The following is a 17815-nucleotide window of genomic DNA, read 5'->3' on the forward strand; positions in this document are numbered from 1 at the left end:
GATCATTGTTGAACTTATGTCACCTATCACCTGGACTTAATTTACACTAATATTAATGCAAACCGAAATAAGCACTTAGAGCAGGTTTGCCTATTCCATATTCATTCCTTCTTCCACACTTCTGAGTATTCACTTTGTCTTCATGACCATGTGTTTCAGGAGAGACTGGCTTTATTACCAGCCCTGGGAGCTCAGTTCTAATTTGTCTAAGCCAGTCACCATGACGCAATCCACCTTGCCAGCAGTTAGTTTCCGAATGGACCCATGGCATTTTTGCCTGATTGGATGTGAAGGAAGGTCAGCTAAGGGGCTCAGAGGCAGACACTGGAGAATTGGCCTCTCTTCCCCTGGCAGCTATTTTATCTGGATGAGATGCCTGATGAGGTTGCATACACCACTGCCACCTTTGCTGAGGGGAGGTAGCTCAAGACAGAGAAGATAACATGTTGAAGATGGCAGAATAAAATGAGAAAGCAATTTGGTCCACGATGACATTGTTGAACCGATCTATTTACAAGCCTGGCATCTGTCAACCTCTGGACCTCTTCCTGGGTGAGATAGTAAATTCCCTCATTAAAGTATAAGCCACTTTGAGATAGGCTTCTGTTACTTGCAGCTGAGAATGTCTGGACTGATGTTTGACAGGTATACTTATAATGTCCAGACTCCTTTACCCAGGAGGGTAAATATAGTATACAATACACACACACAGACACACACACACACACACACACATATATTTATATTTGTGTGTGTATCTTCATTTGATGTGTATATAAGAAAAGTTTGTATTTATGCCCTCCAAAGCTTAATTTTTAGCAAAACAATGTATGGAAATAGTCTTGAGTTTCACTGCAGATGAAATGAATAGGTTGTCAGAGTCACGTGTAAACATTTGGAAAGATACAGCTCATGGCATCAGAAAGGATGTGCATCCTGGATGTTGCTGATACCTGGGGAGGCTCTGTTACTGTTACAAAGCCACTGATTGATGAACAATCATTTTAACTATTTGGTGATCAGGAAACAAGTGTAACATAACTTACATAAGAGTTTGCTACCTCTCTGTGGGTTTTGCTGTATTTTAGGGAATTTGGTGGTAAATTTAGTTTGATGTACAACATAGTTTAATTTTTCCAATCGAAACGAAAGGGAAATAGGATTCCTGATGCATTTTCCTACAAGTCGAGTTTTCAGGAATGGATTACTTATGCTAGGCAGGAGATTCCTGTGCGAATCCAGACCAGCTATTTTATAAAGTCAGCAATCCTGCTAACGATAACAGTTTTAAACTTAATATAGTCTTAGAGCAACTCACCTATATGACTCACATATCTTTATGTGTTATATATTTAGAAATGTACCATTTCCAAAAATGCTGAAGGCAATAAATGAAATCGTAATCCTTTTTTTAAACATGGAAATTTGGGAGGAAAATTAAAATGTATATGTTTCTTTTTATCATCTCAAATTCATAGTTCCAAAGGCACTATTTAAAGTTTAAAACCAATTATATATTATATTTTTACTTGAATTGCATGTCAATCATGCTCAGTGTGTCAAATTTTAAAGAGGAGTTTTTAAGAGCAATGAAAAAAGTTCATTAATCTTACTTTTAAATGTTTGCATTATTTTATTGTAAATTGAGCTACAATTTATTACATTTTTCCCATTGAAGGATGGGAATGATGCAGCATATAATTACTAGGTGTTGAAAGAGATTTTAGGGATAATCCTGAACAACCTCCTATGTAAATCTTTCTGCTTGAGAGTTATATATTCAAAATACTTTATGTAAGTTCTTTTGTTTGCTAAAGAGAGAAAGAAGGGTAAATATAGTATAGAAGCTACCTCATATAAAATACCGTATTACAGTATGAACCAATTATAGTAAAAGCATTCCCTTCACCGTGAGATATAAATGCCTTTCCAGCCTGTGGGCATCTTTTTATTGCTAACGGTGGTTTAAATTTACCACCACAAAAATTCAATTATGATTTTTACCTGTTACAAAAATATGCTAATGAATCCAGATATATTTTAGTATTCTGAGTTCAGATGTACTTAAATGTTTTCCATTCCCTAAAAGAGTGCAGTTTCTTTCAGCTCCTTTAGGTCCCCAAGGTTACAGGACTTTGAAGCATGTAGAGCTCAGCGTGGTACAAAGCCGTGTTTCTTGGGTTGTGTTCCGTGGGCACCTTCCTGGAACACAGGAGAAGTGTTACACTGACAAAATTGCATCATGGTGCTCTATGGGAAAAAATAAGCTGATGGAATTTCACATTTCTATTCTGAAATTTTCCTTACATTCTAGAGAGAACCACCATTGATTTTATAAGCAGGTACTAGGCAGTTAACATGTATGAGTGGGAACAAAGGAATAATTTGGAAACAGACAATCATATTTAATTCCTTGGCTGCTTTGTTCTTTGAGCATTTGTAGTCATAGTCACGGTTTTCTACTTTATTTAATAACCTATGAAATAAAATAAATTGAGCATTAACAGCAATTTAAACTTAGAAGAAGTAAACATTAAAATTTTGTCTAAAATTATAGTTTGTATGATAGAATTTAAAATATCAGTATTTCACAATGTTCTGCAGAGAACATTTTGACCTTCAGACACTTCATGACATTAACTATGGGGAGAGAGCACATTTTGAAGAAAATGAAAGCTCTGCTGCTTATTTCTTTTCTAATCTTACACAGTTCAGATCACTTTACTGGGACACAGATTCCTCATCTAGTGAATGAAAGAGGAAATAAGATTTTTATCTCCAATGTTTTTGTTTGTTTTTAATAGCCTAACATTCCAGTAATACTTTTTCTGTGCTATATATTTAAAGAGACTGTGACAAATCCCTCAATTTATTCTAATCTCTGTCGGAATAAATTGATGGTACTAAAGTGTGTTCTGATGCATTGAGCTTTTCTTCAAGAGGGCAAGAAATCAGTGCACCTGTGAAACAAAAGTCAGTATGAAGATTTTTGTTGTTGTTGTTAAATTTTTAGCTAGCTAGTAGACGCAAGTTAACCTGACAAATCTTTTATTAAAATACTTATGAACACAGAGGAAAAAGTTTTATAATCATTACCAAAATTTAAAGGTGACAGGCAGCTTAGCATTATACTCTAGCTCTATCCATATCATTGCAAATGGCAAGATTTCATTCTTCTTCATGACTGAATAATACTCTGTTATATAACATGAAACTTTTTCTTATATATATTTTATGTGATTAAAAATTTCTGTAAGGAAGAATGTTTATTTACCAATGGACCTTATGAATTGAGGTGATTTAATTTTTCTCTTTTTATTATATTTACAAATTTGACTAGTCATATTTACTGTAATGAACGTGTTGTACTTATAAAAACCCAAAGTCAAAAGGATCCTCAAAGAGATAGGTCTCTGAATTTAGTTCTCTCATCGAGTAGGTAGTTCTCCCAAAAATACAAGTGCATTTACTCTACTACTGAAATTGCATTGGGCATCCTGTATCCATGTTATAGTTCAGTTAATTGAATGTCTAGTGAGTAAATATAAGTACTTAGCTTCTCTTAAAATATTTCTATTAATAATTATATATATAATTTTGGTAGATTTAGGCCAGGGTATAATAATATAAGAGCATCTCATCCTAAACTTTTCACTCATTTGCAATAACTTAATAATTTTTAAATTAATTTTAAGAGGAAATTATATCTTGGGGAAAGAAGTTAATCAGCTTTTTGAGTTTCTCTCTCACATTTTCCTGGATGTTGACGATCCTCTTACACATGAAGGTATCCCTAAATACCTTCATGTGTATCAGGAACTTCTAGTGTATTAGGAGGCATCCTTTAAGCATGAAGGTCAATTTTAAGGTGACATTTCATTGCATTTAAAAAATTGCTTATGTAAACTATCATTTTCACTGGATTGCATAAACTTGTACCCTATCTACTTTATTAAAGTCTACTCAGCAACTTTAATGACTTGCATGTGAAGTTTTATGTTCCTTTTCTTCAATTATTTTTGCATGATTATTTCTCTGGAATTTTGAGTTTAAACTTTTAAACTTATACTGTGAAGATATATAATAATTTCTCCTCTGCAGTGGTTTTTTGTATTGATTGTTTAGTTAATAAAGTTAAAATCACATGTTATTTTTGCATGTCAGTTATTTTTAAAAGGTCTCCCTGAAAAAGAAGATACAATCTCTCTCTCTCTCTCTCTCTCTTTCTTTTTTTTAAATTGCCCTTATTGTCAGTTGATCTGGAATGTCTGTTGATTATGTCTTGGCTGAAGGCTGAGTTTTTATTTAATTTATTTAATTGAGGCATTAGGCATTTATAGCAAATATATCAGAAACTTTTATTTTATTTATTATTTTAGAGAGAGGAGAGCAAGAAGTAGAGGGAGAGAGCCTCTGGCTAACTCCCCGCTGAGCGCAGAGCCCAACTCAGTTCTGGATCCTATGACCCTGAGATCATGACCTGAGTGGAAACCAAGAGCTGTACACTTAACTGACTGAGCCACCCAGGCACCCCAGAAACTTTAATTTTAAAAGAAATTAAACCTTTTCTTTTTTTCCACACCCACAAAAGAGCACTATGAAGTAGTTGGAAGTTTATCTCTGAATGACATGTGAACATTAATGAAGAAGGAATTTGGCGTATTTTCCAGGTAGAGGAAAGCACCGTTGCTCCCAAGCAGGCCAGGATACAGTAGTCTGTTTACTTGTCATCAGTATTTCCCCCACCACAGCCTATCTTGGACAGAATTTTCAAGCCCAGCCAATTCTAGGATTGATTCATAGCAAAGAATGGATATGGTCCATTAGTTAAGAAAGGATGTGGAGAGGGAAAAATATGCTAACTTTGTCCCTTCATCTTTTTCTAGACCAAATAAGTTGATTTTTATTTTGATTCTGCCCATTTAATTTTTGTTATATGCTTCTCAACCGTGCTCTTTCCTCGTTACTTTTAGGCATAGAACTTCCTAATAGTTAGCCTCAGCAAGAACACTCAGGCTTTTCATGTTCTTTGGCATTAGGAGGCATTGAATTTCTTTCTTTTTTTTTTTTTAAGATTTTATTTATTTATTCATAGACACAGAGAGAGAGAGAGGCAGAGACACAGGCAGAGGGAGAAGCAGGCTCCGTGCAGGGAGCCCGATGTGGGACTCGATTCCGAGTCTCCAGGATCACACCCCAGGCTGCAGGCGGCGCCAGACTGCTGCGCCACCGGGACTGCCCTAACACATTGAATTTCTGGCAGTGGAATTCTACAGACTCTGACCCCTTGCCCCATGGGCCTGAATAAAGAAACCTTGCTTCTGAGCATGTACATCTTGACAAGGACCTTCAACTCTTAGTTCTTAGTAGACCCAGTGTGTTTTATATCTACATGTGTTGGGAATGATCAGTCAGGTATCACCTATAGGTTCTTTATTTTTCCACATCTGTCTTCTCACATGATCATAATCATTGCTTATAAATTAAGTAACATTATTCATATTACATTTCATGCAGTCACAGTTGGATTTAGTAAAGCAAGAGTGTGGAAGAGAGATGGATCGTCAACCTTTCTATGAGTTCTTTTAACCTATTATATCTCCATGTATTCCTGATAAAATTGTTATCAGTGTGATTGGTTTTCTGCTAGATTTCATATGAAACTCTTTTAGAGTTGAAATTGTTAAGAATAATTAGGTTAGGGATGCCTGGGTGGCTTAGCAGTTGAGTGTCTGCCTTCAGCTCAGGGCGTGATCCTGGAGTTCCAGGATCAAGTGCCACATCAGGCTCCTCACAAGGGAGCCTGCATCTCCCTCTGCCTATGTCTCTGCCTCTCTCTCTGTGTCTCTCATGAATAAATAAAATCTTTAAAAATTAATAATAATTAGGTTAAAAAACCAAACAACCAAATATGATCTGATTTGTGAATTATTGCAATAAAGATAATTTGGAAAAATTAGTTTATTATTAGATGTTTCTTAGTATAAAATTATAATTTTTCTAGAAAAAATACTTCTTAGAAAACCCAAGCTTATACATATAAAATCATGATTTTTTTAGAAAAAAATACTTCTTATTAGCCCCTGGAATTGGCCATGAGGCAAGATTTGAGAGTAGAATAATTTGTGGTATGAATTTGGTAAGTAAAGTTGTGGAAATTCAGATCCCATTTGATCATGGAGAAACATATTTTTCCCCAGCTATTAACTGATGTCAACTGCCTGAAATTTATCGATCTCAAGGCTCTTCCTCATTTGTTGCCAGTAACTCCTTCCTACAGAACAAATGACTCACAAGCTCAAGCTAAATAAAGTACTCTGTAAAGATTTTCTGCCTCTAGAACTGCTCAAAGTCAGCTTTGATTAGTGGGCACTGATCCTTGCCAACTAGTTCACCCTTAATAACTTCATGGGTTGGGCCTGTCAGGCTAGACTCCGATGTAGACTCTCCTGTTTTGTTTTGTTTTGTTTTGTTTTGAAGACTGCCCTTTTTAGACATTCCATCTGAAATCTGTACAGAACAGTATAAGACTGGTCACAGATTTATTGATTTTTCCTGGGCATTTGACTATGCAAAATGGAACCAGCAATGACCTAAACTTAGCATGCTCCATAAACATCGTTTCCTTATTCCACTTGTGTCTTACTGTGTTCCAAGCCAACTCTAGGAATGTTCTTGTGGTAGATCAGGTAATTTTCAGCAAGAGTAAATCAGATTGTTTTGAACTTCTTTCTATTTTTAAAAAATCTTACTTTTTCACCCATTAAAATCTTGATGAGCACGTGCCTCCTCTCAATGAACTGTGTACCTGATCCTTTGCTGGACTGAAGGGAGAGATTAAAATCTTCTACAACAGCACTGATTGTATAGATTTCTTTTCTTTTTTTTTTTTTTTTTTTTTTTTTTTGGATAAGTACCTCACTATCTACTTCCTTGTCTAATTTTTATCTGGAAGAACTGCTTAATATTTATTGCTTTAACATCAGAATCACCATGTTTGCCAGACAAGTTGCAGTGTTCAATTTGCTTATCTCTAAAAGACCTAAGAATCAGATAACTTATCTATTTCATCTTAAAGGGTTTCCTTAAAGTTGTCTGCTTAAAACATCTTATGTGTATCCTTCAGAGACTTTAAAAAATGGCAAATGCAAAATCCAACTTGAACACTTACTATGGCCTCTCCATGGCAGTTCTGCTTGAACTTTTCTTCCAAAGTGCCCCAGTGATGAAGGAGCATTGACTATGAACCCCCTAAAGCTTTCAGTGCAGGCGCTTGACTTCAAGCACCCCCCTCTCCCCCACAGCTAGGGTTACCTTAAGCTCATGTGAATTTTGCACCCAGTGTACAATATAGCTGTGATTGTTTTAACATAAAATGCTTTAACTTAGGTAACATCAAATAATAAATTAGATGCTAAAAGATTTGCAGTGTTTTTCCTTTATCATTGTGTATCTTCTCATGTGCTGCATATAACTCCTGGGGATATTCATCCATCAGTTGGAGAGGAATCAGAGTTCATTGGTTTCTTAAATGACTCAGTTTAATGAGACCAGAAGTGTTTTGTGGGGAAATTTTGATGTTCCTTCAGCCCACTTTGTAAAGGCTGTTAAATGGCCTTTTTCTTGAGGAGTTGCCGTTGCTTGCAGTGGATTCCTTATCAGTCTTCCCCTCTGCTCATTTCACTGTCAGAACATACAGTTCTGCTTTTAATTAGAAATAGAGAATTTCTGTACTTCTAGTTCTATCCAGAAAATGTGTTATCTGGATCTTTTGGTTGTCAAGTTCTTATCAAAATCTCAGTAACAAGCAATATTAATAGTGGGCTGCCTGAAAGATAAATAATTCATCCATTACTCAAAATAAGCCATATCCTTTTTTGGATATGGACTGTATGAGTATCTGTTGAAAAAATACCCGTGTACCCATGGGCCCAGTATTTCACCTATAAGTTCAGGAGACTCATAGAATCCTTGTTAACCATTCATGAATTTCCAGTAAGTTGATCATTTATTCAATAAATATTTATTGAGTACCTACTCGAATACTTAATTGAGTGCACATGGGCTAGACACCATGCTGGTGAAAGGATTTTTATTTTTTGTGAATTGCCTTAAGCTTCATCAAATCTTTTTTTTTTTTTTTTTTTGTGAAGTTAATGAAGTAAGAGGTCAAATTTCAATGAGATGGTTGCAATATATAACAATTCTCATTTTTAAAGTAACTATGGAGACTTAATTCTTTAGTTAGTTTTTTTTTTTTTTTTAAATACATGTGGCTGCATTTCTGCCTCCCTCTCTGCCATTAGTTTCAACCAGATTGGTAGAAGTTTTAAATGAGAAATGTTTGTGAGGTCGACTTTCAATTTTTAGAACTTAGCCTTTTCTTTCACTATCACTTCTTGAACCAGATCCACATGATTTAACACAAAGGGTTTGAGATTGAATCATTGCAGACTTTAAACTGTTTGAATATTTTTCCTTTTTTGTGGTAGATCATATGATGGGAGATCCTGTTTGGGCAGTTGGGCCCAAGCTTTGGAGCTATCAGGTAGCCAGGTTTTACCTGTAGGTGCTCACGCAGCTTTAGCTTCCTGAGTTCTCTTGGTAGTGACCTCTCCCCTCCCTGCTTCTCTGGCCCTCATTATTCTTAACCACCTCTCTTCCTGAGAAATTATTTAATGGTGAGGTGAACGAGAATCTTGTATTAAATGGAACACTTCTCAAAGTGACAAGCAGCCCCAAAAGTAGACCTTGAATTTTTCTGCAGCATGTCAGTGATGAGTTTTGTGGTGTCAGTTTCCTCCAACATGATGGGGTGACTGACTTCACTGATTATGGGAAGGTCAGACCTTTCTGAGGGTAGTTTTGTGCTTCTCCTTCTTCTTAGGGTAATTTTGTTTTTAAGGTGATAGCATGAGTTTTTAGGCCTCTTAGATTCTTTTTCTGATGATTTGAAAGTTAAATATGTCTATGCTTCAACCAACCGTTCATAAACTTGGGTCTCCAGTTAAGATTTTGATTTCCTTAGAATTTTACAAGAATTTATGTATTCCAAGTATAGATTTGTTTTAATCTCACATTAAAATAGGATAATCTTGAACTGTTTAAAAATAGTGACACCACAGTGACCTAAGCAGGAGCACTGGAAATTTTCACTTTAGAAACTCTCTGAATCCCTAGGGTGGTCTGGGGATGTGATGTTCCAATCTTGGAAATAGATCTAGTTCTAAGTTTAGGATCAGAAAGACTACTTCCTTCCTCCAGACTTTTCATATTTTGCCCTAAAGCTATGTTGAGGGAGGGCAGATCTATTTTTCACTTCCACAACTTTGGGGGAAATACAACTTGTGAGGCTCTACGATGTAAATGCTCATATAATACCTTGCAAATATTAGGTGTTCATATTAGAGTTCAGGGAGAGAGAGTGGATGAATTTGTATAGTAAAACCTCTAAACTAGGCCCTGGGCAATAAATAATACTATTTACATCCATGGAAATAAATCTTTTGCTGACTTCTCATCTGATTATATCCAGAAAACTATATTTAAAGATAGGGAAAGTTCTGAAGTAAAGTGAACATAAAAATAAAGTATTTTCTTCCCATGAAAGGTGGTGATATTTTACCCACTTATTTATAAGCCTTTCAAAATATTTAGAGATGCTCACTGAAGTAATTCCTGGGGAGGGGGAGCCCCCAAACCCAAAAGTTTATAGTAAGAAAAAAATCATGTAATTCACACTTGGATCTCTGCAGAGATTTGATTAACATTTCACTTGTGTGTCAGGCATTGAATTAGCATGTTCTGTTCCTCATGGAGAAAACTGTGTGAGGTAGAATGGAACCTATCTTACCTTCTAAATACATAATATATAATATAGTTTTAAATGAATGGACCAGAGAGTTTCCTCCCTCACTGTGGAGCTTTGGGGCCTGGAGATTCTCAGAAGGATGGAGTTGTGGCCCATACCTCAAAACCCTAAGGGGAAACCAAGGTTGGAGGCCTTCAGGTGGAGCTGTGTCTGTGACAGTTTTTGCACTTACTGAATGAAAGCAGTAAAGCGTGCTGAAGACAATCTGCCTGACATTTTACACAACTTCAGTAAGTGATTGACTGGAAACTGCCCTGCTCCTTTCCATTTTCACTGTGCTTTGTTTGGTAGGAACTTGCCCAGATTACTGTCTCCCATGCTTGTAAATTTGCATTGTTGCTTTGTTGAGGATAAAGTATTTTCTTTTTAAAAATTTTATTGAAAATGAATTAATTAACATATTGTCTATCACTAGTTTCGGCGCAGAATATAGTGATTCATCAGTGGCATATAACACCCAGTGCTCATCACATATGTGCCCTCCTAATGCCCATCAGCCAGTTACCCCATCCCCTTACTACTGTCCCTCCAGCAACTCTCAGCTTGTTCCCTATAGTTAGGAGTCTCTTATGGTTTATCTCCCTCTCTGGTTTCATCTTATTTTATTTTTCCCTCCCTTCTCCTACATTCATCTGTTTTGTTTCTTAAATTCCACATAGGAGTGAAATCAAGTGGTATTTGTCTTTCTCTAACTTACATATGAGGATAAAGTATGTATAAAGTAGCTTTTGTTGTTGTTGTTGTTGTTGTTGTTGTTGTTGGAGTCCCTACCCTCCTTCATTTAAATGTTTTGTGCCCTCCAGCTTTCCTGATTCAGGTGGACCTTATCTCCTGCCCTGCAGGTCCTGCTTCCTGATCCTGGCCTTAGAGAAGTGTGATTAGGATGATGACTAGAACACAAATAGGAGCTCCCCTCCCAACCTGCTTCCTCGCTCTGCTTCACCTGTCCATGGTTTTGCAGTTGGGGGTCTCACTGTGCTTCCTTCACGACAACTGTTCTTCCTGTGACCTGTGTTCCAATCCTTTGCCTTCTGAGGATACCTGTCTGTGTTTACTTTCTGCCACTTCTCTTTCTCTAAGATTTTGCTGTGACCATTCCTGCTGTTTCTTTGCTCTTGGCTCTACTCCCCTTTTCTATCTCTGACCTCTCTTCTTTTATGAATTTTCTCAGCAAGAGGAGGTCATGATTTGTAAAGCTGAAATTTGCATTGAAACTCAGGCAGAAAAGGTATATAGAGATATATTCCCATACAGTTGAATTTGAGGCAAGGGATCCCGAGGTAGAAGAGTGATCCCAATATGAGTGTCTCATCTCATTTTTCCATTCTTTCCATTATCGTGATTAAAAGCCAGATTTTATGGATTAAATTATTCATAGCTTGGCTTTAACAGTACGGCATTTGATAATATTGGTACAGAAATGATAGGCCACGTCACATTTTAAAACCCCAGCTCTGGGATCCCTGGGTGGCGCAGCGGTTTAGCGCCTGCCTTTGGCCCAGGGCGCGATCCTGGAGACCCGGTATCGAATCCCACGTTGGGCTCCCGGTGCATGGAGCCTGCTTCTCCCTCTGCCTATGTCTCTGCCTCTCTCTCTCTCTCTCTCTCTCAATGTGTGACTATCATAAATAAATAAAAAATTAAAAAAATAAAATAAAATAAAAATAAAACCCCAGCTCTCCATTAACTCACTCTTTCAAAGTTGGTAATATAATTGATATTCTTGTTCAGGGCCCAGTGGTCCTGTGCTTCCCAAACTGACTATCAAAGACAGAAATAGTTTAGTACGGTGTTAATGTTATGTATTTTATTATATCTTATTTTTTGCCTGTAATATATTGTGACAATTCTGGTCTGGGAAGCAGGAAAGCTGGGTTTCAGTCATACTCGAGTGGTTCTGATAGAAAACTCGGGCATCACGGAGCTTGGGTGGCTCAGTGGTTGTCTGCCGTTGGCTCGGGTCTTGATCCCAGGGTCCTGGGATCGAGTCCTGCATCGGGTTCCCAGCAGGGTGCCTGCTTCTCCCTATGTTTCTGCCTCTCTCTGTGTGTCTCCCATGACTAAAAAAATAAAATCTTAAAAAAAAAAAACAAATACTCAGGTATTTTTTTCCACTAATACTCGAAACAGCTACTCTCATTTTGGTTCTTACTCCTTGCATTTCTCTCGGTGCCTTTTAAACATTTCTTAAAATTTCCAAATAAAGGGGCAGCCCCGGTGGCACAGCGGTTTGGCGCCGCCTGCAGCCTAGGGTGTGATCCTGGAGACCTGGGATCAAGTCCCGCATTGGGCTCCCTGCATGGACCCTGCTTCTCCCTCTGCTTGTGTCTCTGCCTCTCTCTCTCTCTCTCTCTGTGTCTATGAATAAATAAATAAAATCTTGAAAAAAAATCCAAATAAATAGCTCTCAAGTTTGAAAATGAAAGCCATGTATTTCTTAATGTATTAGGCAAATATTTTAAAGTAGTTTTTGAAGTGATTTTCTTTAAATTGAATCTTATTTTTCCACTGACCTCTACTATAATCTCTGTAATGTGTTCCCTTGAGTAAAATTTGATCCTAATTCAAGCTGCTAGACCATCCATCCTACCTGACGATGAGTACCTCGTTTTCTTTTCTGTAAAAAATGCTGACAGACAAGCTGAATAGTTTGTGTTGATGCACAGTTGCTAGGCCCACCTCTACAACTTCTCTGTCCTAGCTGCAGGGGTAAAGCACTCAGTTTTTACTTCTATTCATTCTTCAGTCCCTTTGGAATATAAATTTATTATGTGTTCTTTGAAGCCATAAGACCAGCCATAGCAGAGTTTCAGGAGAATGCCATCAGCCGCTCTTCTGGTAGCGCTACCCTGAATTTACTGCCTGCTTTTAAAATTCTTCCTTGCCAAACTTTCAGTGAATGACTCTTCATGTAATTGGGCACAGCTGTAGTTTATTTTATTTGCCAAAAATAATTACCGTTGCCTACTAAAATGGCGATTAAAACCCACTCAATGTTTGTAATGCTTTTTGCTAAGGTTTTGAAAATGTGCCTAAAATGAGGCTTCTCCAAGAAGAATCATGTCAGTTCCTTGAATTACTGAATGACAAATTCCTGTTCTTGTGAAAGGTTGCTGTTTAAACTGGCCTTCTATCAAGAGTGAGAATAAAGAATCAATTATCATTCCAATTTATTTCACCTGTAGAATTTTTCATTTTTTAATGTGAAGTACCAACTTGTTAGAACTCTGATTTTTCACTCATTAAAGAAAAAGAAAAACTTTGTCCATTGTATGGATTTAACCGTATACATGGCAAGAAATAGCCCATTAATTTAAAAAAAAAAAAACATCTTTTCTAACCAGTACTGAATTCCAGAGGTCCTCACTCAGGTTTTGAATCACCTTAGAATGCAGGTGCTTACAATACAGATAATCCCAAGAATTTGTCTTAACCAATGCAGAGGCTGAGGGTGAGCCCCTAGGAAGTTTTTTTGTTTTTTTTTTTTTCTTAAGATTTTATTTATTTATTCATGAGAGACACAGAAAGGCAGAGACACAGGCAAAGGGAGAAGCAGGCTTCCTGCGGGGAGCCGGATGCGGGACTTGATCCCAGGACCCGGGGATCGTGCCCTAAGCCGAAGGCAGACACTCAACCGCTGAGCCACCCAGGTGCCTCAGAAGGTTTTTTTTTTTTTTTTTTTTTAATTTTTATTTATTTATGACAGTCACAGAGAGAGAGAGAGGCAGAGACACAGGCAGAGAGAGAAGCAGGCTCCATGCACCAGGAGCCCGACATGGGATTCAATCCCAGGTCTCCAGGATCGCGCCCTGGGCCAAAGGCAGGCGCCAAACCGCTGCGCCACCCAGGGATCCCCCGGTTTGTTTTTTTTTTTTTCTTACTTATTTCTTGTTTGTCCAGTAAGATGTTTTAATATATAATTACACAGACCTTCCTAGAATAGTAGTTCTCAAGGAGATACTTTCATGAAGGCCAGGACGTCTTCCTTCTTCCAAGTGCATTTCTGTGTGACCCTGGGTTTTAATATACTCCAGGCAAACAGTGGATCACAACAGCCTGAATGCAGAAGCAGATAGGATAACCCAATTGTCCACTCTATTTTTTTTTTTTAAGATTTTATTTATTTATTCATGAGAGACACAGAGAAAAGGGCAGAGACACAGGCAGAGGGAGAAGCAGGCTCCCCATAGGGAGCATGATGTGGGACTTGATCCCGGATCCTGGGATCACGACCTGAGCTGAAGGCAGGCGCCCAACTACTGAGCCACCCAGGCATCCCTCAGCTGTCCACTCTTAATTCAGAAATTAAAGGAGATTTTCAAATATGTAAGATAATGCCTCTCTTTTCACTACATTTTTGTGTTTTTTAATACAGCTTTTTAAAATAAAAGCATGCTATTTATGTTAACATGCAAAACAATTTTATTTATTTATAAAAAGATTTTACTTATTAGGGAAAGAAGCGCACGTGGGTATGTACACGCAGAAGCAATGGAGAGGGGGCACCGGGAGACGGAGAAGCAGACTCTTTGCTGAGCAGGGAGCCCGAGGTGGGGCTCCATCTCAGGACCTTGGGGTCATGACCTTAGCTGAAGGCAGATGCTTAATCGACTGAGCCACCCAGGTGCCCCCAAAACATAATTTTAAATGAAATCATAAATATATTTTAAATTTCTCAGTTTTGATTTCTAATATGATAAAATATCAATAACTGTCATAAGTGAGAGCCCTTTGAGGTCCTCAATATTTTCAAGAGTGTAAAGAGATCTTGAGATGACAGAGTTTAAGAACTGCTGCTTTGGAGAATTGCTTTTGTACCAGAATGTCAGTTTCATTTATAGTTTTTCATTACAAAAAGGTCATCAATGGAAAAAATAGTGCTCTGTTTTATTTGAGTAGAAAAATAGGGAAGATGGGGCCAATCCTGGATGGTTTCGTTATCTGAATGGAAAGTGATGTGGACTAACTCAGCATGAAGGTCTATGTCCAGAAGGGGGATGACAGCACAGAAGCCAGAGAACACAGGACTGCTGGCATTCTCTCTGACCTTGTTATTTTTTTTAAATTTTTATTTATTTATGATAGAGAGAGAGAGAGGCAGAGACACAGGCAGAGGGAGAAGCAGGCTCCATGCACCGGGAGCCCGACGTGGGATTCGATCCCGGGTCTCCAGGATCGCGCCCTGGGCCAAAGGCAGGCGCCAAACCGCTGCGCCACCCAGGGATCCCTGACCTTGTTATTATTGTACATGGAAGGGAGCACCTCTTCTCACATCTTGTAAACCAGTCTTTATTTTTTTAAAACTTTCTATGCAATGGTGAGATCTCCACTTAGACCATAAAGTAAATATAATTGGATTGGGTCACATGCTTTGTGCAGTATTCATGTTCAGTGTGTCATCACAAAATGCTTAATACATATTTTATATACTCATCTGGCTCTAAGTACTATACTTAATCTATTACTTTGGTAATAGTCATTTGAGTGTTTCCATTATAAAGCAACAAATTCTAATTCAGGCTGAAGCCGTTGCACATATTCAAAACCAAAATGTATTTGTGCTCTATAATCTATTATTAGAAATCTTTGGTGCTGGGACACCTCGGTGGCTCAGTGGTTGAACATCTGCCTTTGGCTCAGGTCATGATCCTGGAGTCCTGGGATCAAGTCCTGCATCGGGTTCCCCCCAGGGAGCCTGCTTCTCCCTATGTCTCTGCCTCTCTCTCTGTGTCTCTCATGAATAAAAAAAATAAAATCTTTAAAAAAAAAAATCTTTGGTGCTATTTTGTGTGGAGAAAACCTAGGTGAAATCGCTATTCCCTAGAATAAGCTATGAAAGTTGCCATTCAAAGTGTTCTCATGGAGTCTGGGTGTTGAAAAGAAAGTTGATGCTCATTAGTGTCTGTGTGTGGTTTGTGATTTGGGAAAGAAAAAGGAGAGATTTAGTGAAAATATGTAAAATCTGTGTTGAAGTAGAACAAAAGTCAGATAAAAAGATGATCAAAAGAGTCTAAGAAGTGAATTACTGATGTAGGGTTGAGGGAAGACTAGAAGAGATGCAAACAGAGAGGCTTATGTCAGCACAGCAGTCTAGCTCTGCTGGTTAGGGCGCTATGATGGGAGGAGTAAAGGATAAGTTGAGGAAATGCCAGTGGGACATAGGAAGTACATGATGTTTAGTGATTCTAGTAAGAGAAATTAAAACTAATAAGAATGCTAACAGTATGTGTAAGGTTTTTGTCCTTTTATTTTTTAAAGAAATGCTTTTTTTTAAAAAATTAAAAAATTAATTCATTTGAAAGTGCAAGAGCATAAGTAAGGGGAGGGGCACAGGGAGAGGGAGAAGCAGACATCTCGCCTGAGGCGTGGCTCTATCCCAGGACCCTGGGATCGTGACCTGAGTAGAAGTGATGCTTGACCGACTGAGCCACCCAGGCGTCCCAGATTTTTAGTCTTTTAAAGCGTGCTCCAAAGCTTCAGTTGAAATACCTAGAAACATTAGGTATTGTTATTTTTTAGAGTTGGGGAAAATGAGGTATGCAAAGCTTAAGGAACTCCTCTAAAGCCACACACTAGTGAGTGACAATACATGATCTTAACTCATTTTGTCTTCATAGCTGCTCTCAGAACTTAGTTCTGTTATCCCCAACTCACAGATGGGGAAGCTAATTGTGAGAGAAGTTGAGTAACTTGCCCAAGATTGCAGTTAGTAAGTGCCAGAGCTGGGATTTTCAACTAGATTGTCTTGAGTCTGTGCTCTTAACCAGTATGTTCTACATCCTGTGTGTTGTTTCTGTTATTTTCGGATGGACCATCTTAACTTAGATTTTAAAAATAATTCAGTACAGTGCAGACATTTGCAGTGGTGCCTAAGATCCTAGCAGTGGCCCAGGGAGGTGACAGTGAATCTTTCTTAATGCTGGGCTTATGTTTTTATACCATTCCTATCTTTGAAGTCAAATCATTTTTAGTTAGTCCCTAGAAACAGTAACATGACTGTGTCAGGGCACTTATTAATTAGTATTGAGGCATTGTTTTCTCATTAGAAGCACATAACGGTAATGATTGCGCTAGCATGCTTTGCATAGTAGGATTACTGTTTCTGCACATATTTGAGGAGTTGGGATAGGTAGGCAAAAATCAGTTTCTGTGGTTCTTTGTATTGTGCAGCAAAAACTATATCCAGCGTGGTAGTTGACCTGCCTGCAATGTTCAGGTGGAATAGATTTGGTCATCAAATTATTGCTACTTAGAAGACATGAGAAAATACCTGCGTGGGAATCAAGTTTGTAACTATAGCACTTTTTACTTGCCTTGAATGACTTCCTTGGAAATCAGAAGGCTTGTGTTCCGTTTCTAGCACCATCATCAATGTTACCTTTGGTAAACCATTTAAACATGCTAAACGTATGTTCCATTTGGCAGTGGGAATGCCATATGCTCCCACACTGCCTTAATGCGATTTTGCAAAAGCGAAATTGATTTTTGAATAGGAATATGTAAAATGATTCTATCACTTACTAAGTAGAATGCATTGTATGGTTCATAAATCTAACATAATAAAAGAACAGATGATAGTTTGGAACTTAAACAAAAAAAAAGACCTCTTTAGTTTTATGAGATTCAGAAATCAGCTTAATTTTGCCTTAAAACGATCCTTAGTGTTAACATCTAGTGCTTTTTAAAAATCAGCCAAGATATCTTTGGACATTGAAATTCTTTTTCTGTTCAGAAATGTCATTAACTTGAAATATAAAGATGCTTTCTAAGGAAACTGGTTTGCCTAGCCAGATCTTTTAATGTAGTTATTTTGCGATCTGAGCTGTAAAACCCAAACATTGGGGCTGCTCTCCACAATGCCTTGTTGCCCAGACAGTGATGTCATGTTTTAAGCATGTTTGGTTTGCAAAGGTCCTGCTTTTGATCCTTCAGTTGCCACTTTTT

The 17815-nt window shown here is 37.8% G+C and overlaps 1 protein-coding gene across 32 annotated transcripts in view; it reads left to right on the forward strand.

Annotated features, from left to right (window-relative positions):
* The window catches only part of UMAD1 (UBAP1-MVB12-associated (UMA) domain containing 1), a 360265-nt gene that overhangs the window by 44915 nt on the left and 297535 nt on the right, over positions 1 to 17815 (forward strand). For 2 of the 32 annotated variants that reach the window (XM_025471250.3, XM_025471249.3), the window contains one exon: positions 160 to 4098. The exons of the other annotated variants lie outside the window; for them this stretch is intronic. In XM_025471250.3, the coding sequence (XP_025327035.2) occupies positions 160 to 442 (283 nt within the window). In that variant the 3' untranslated portion in view covers positions 443 to 4098. Of the gene's footprint in view, positions 1 to 159; positions 4099 to 17815 lie in introns of those variants that run through there. 32 annotated transcript variants of the gene reach the window in all.

This window comes from Canis lupus, chromosome 14 (genome assembly GCF_003254725.2).
Source record: "Canis lupus dingo isolate Sandy chromosome 14, ASM325472v2, whole genome shotgun sequence".
Lineage (NCBI taxonomy): Eukaryota > Metazoa > Chordata > Mammalia > Carnivora > Canidae > Canis > Canis lupus.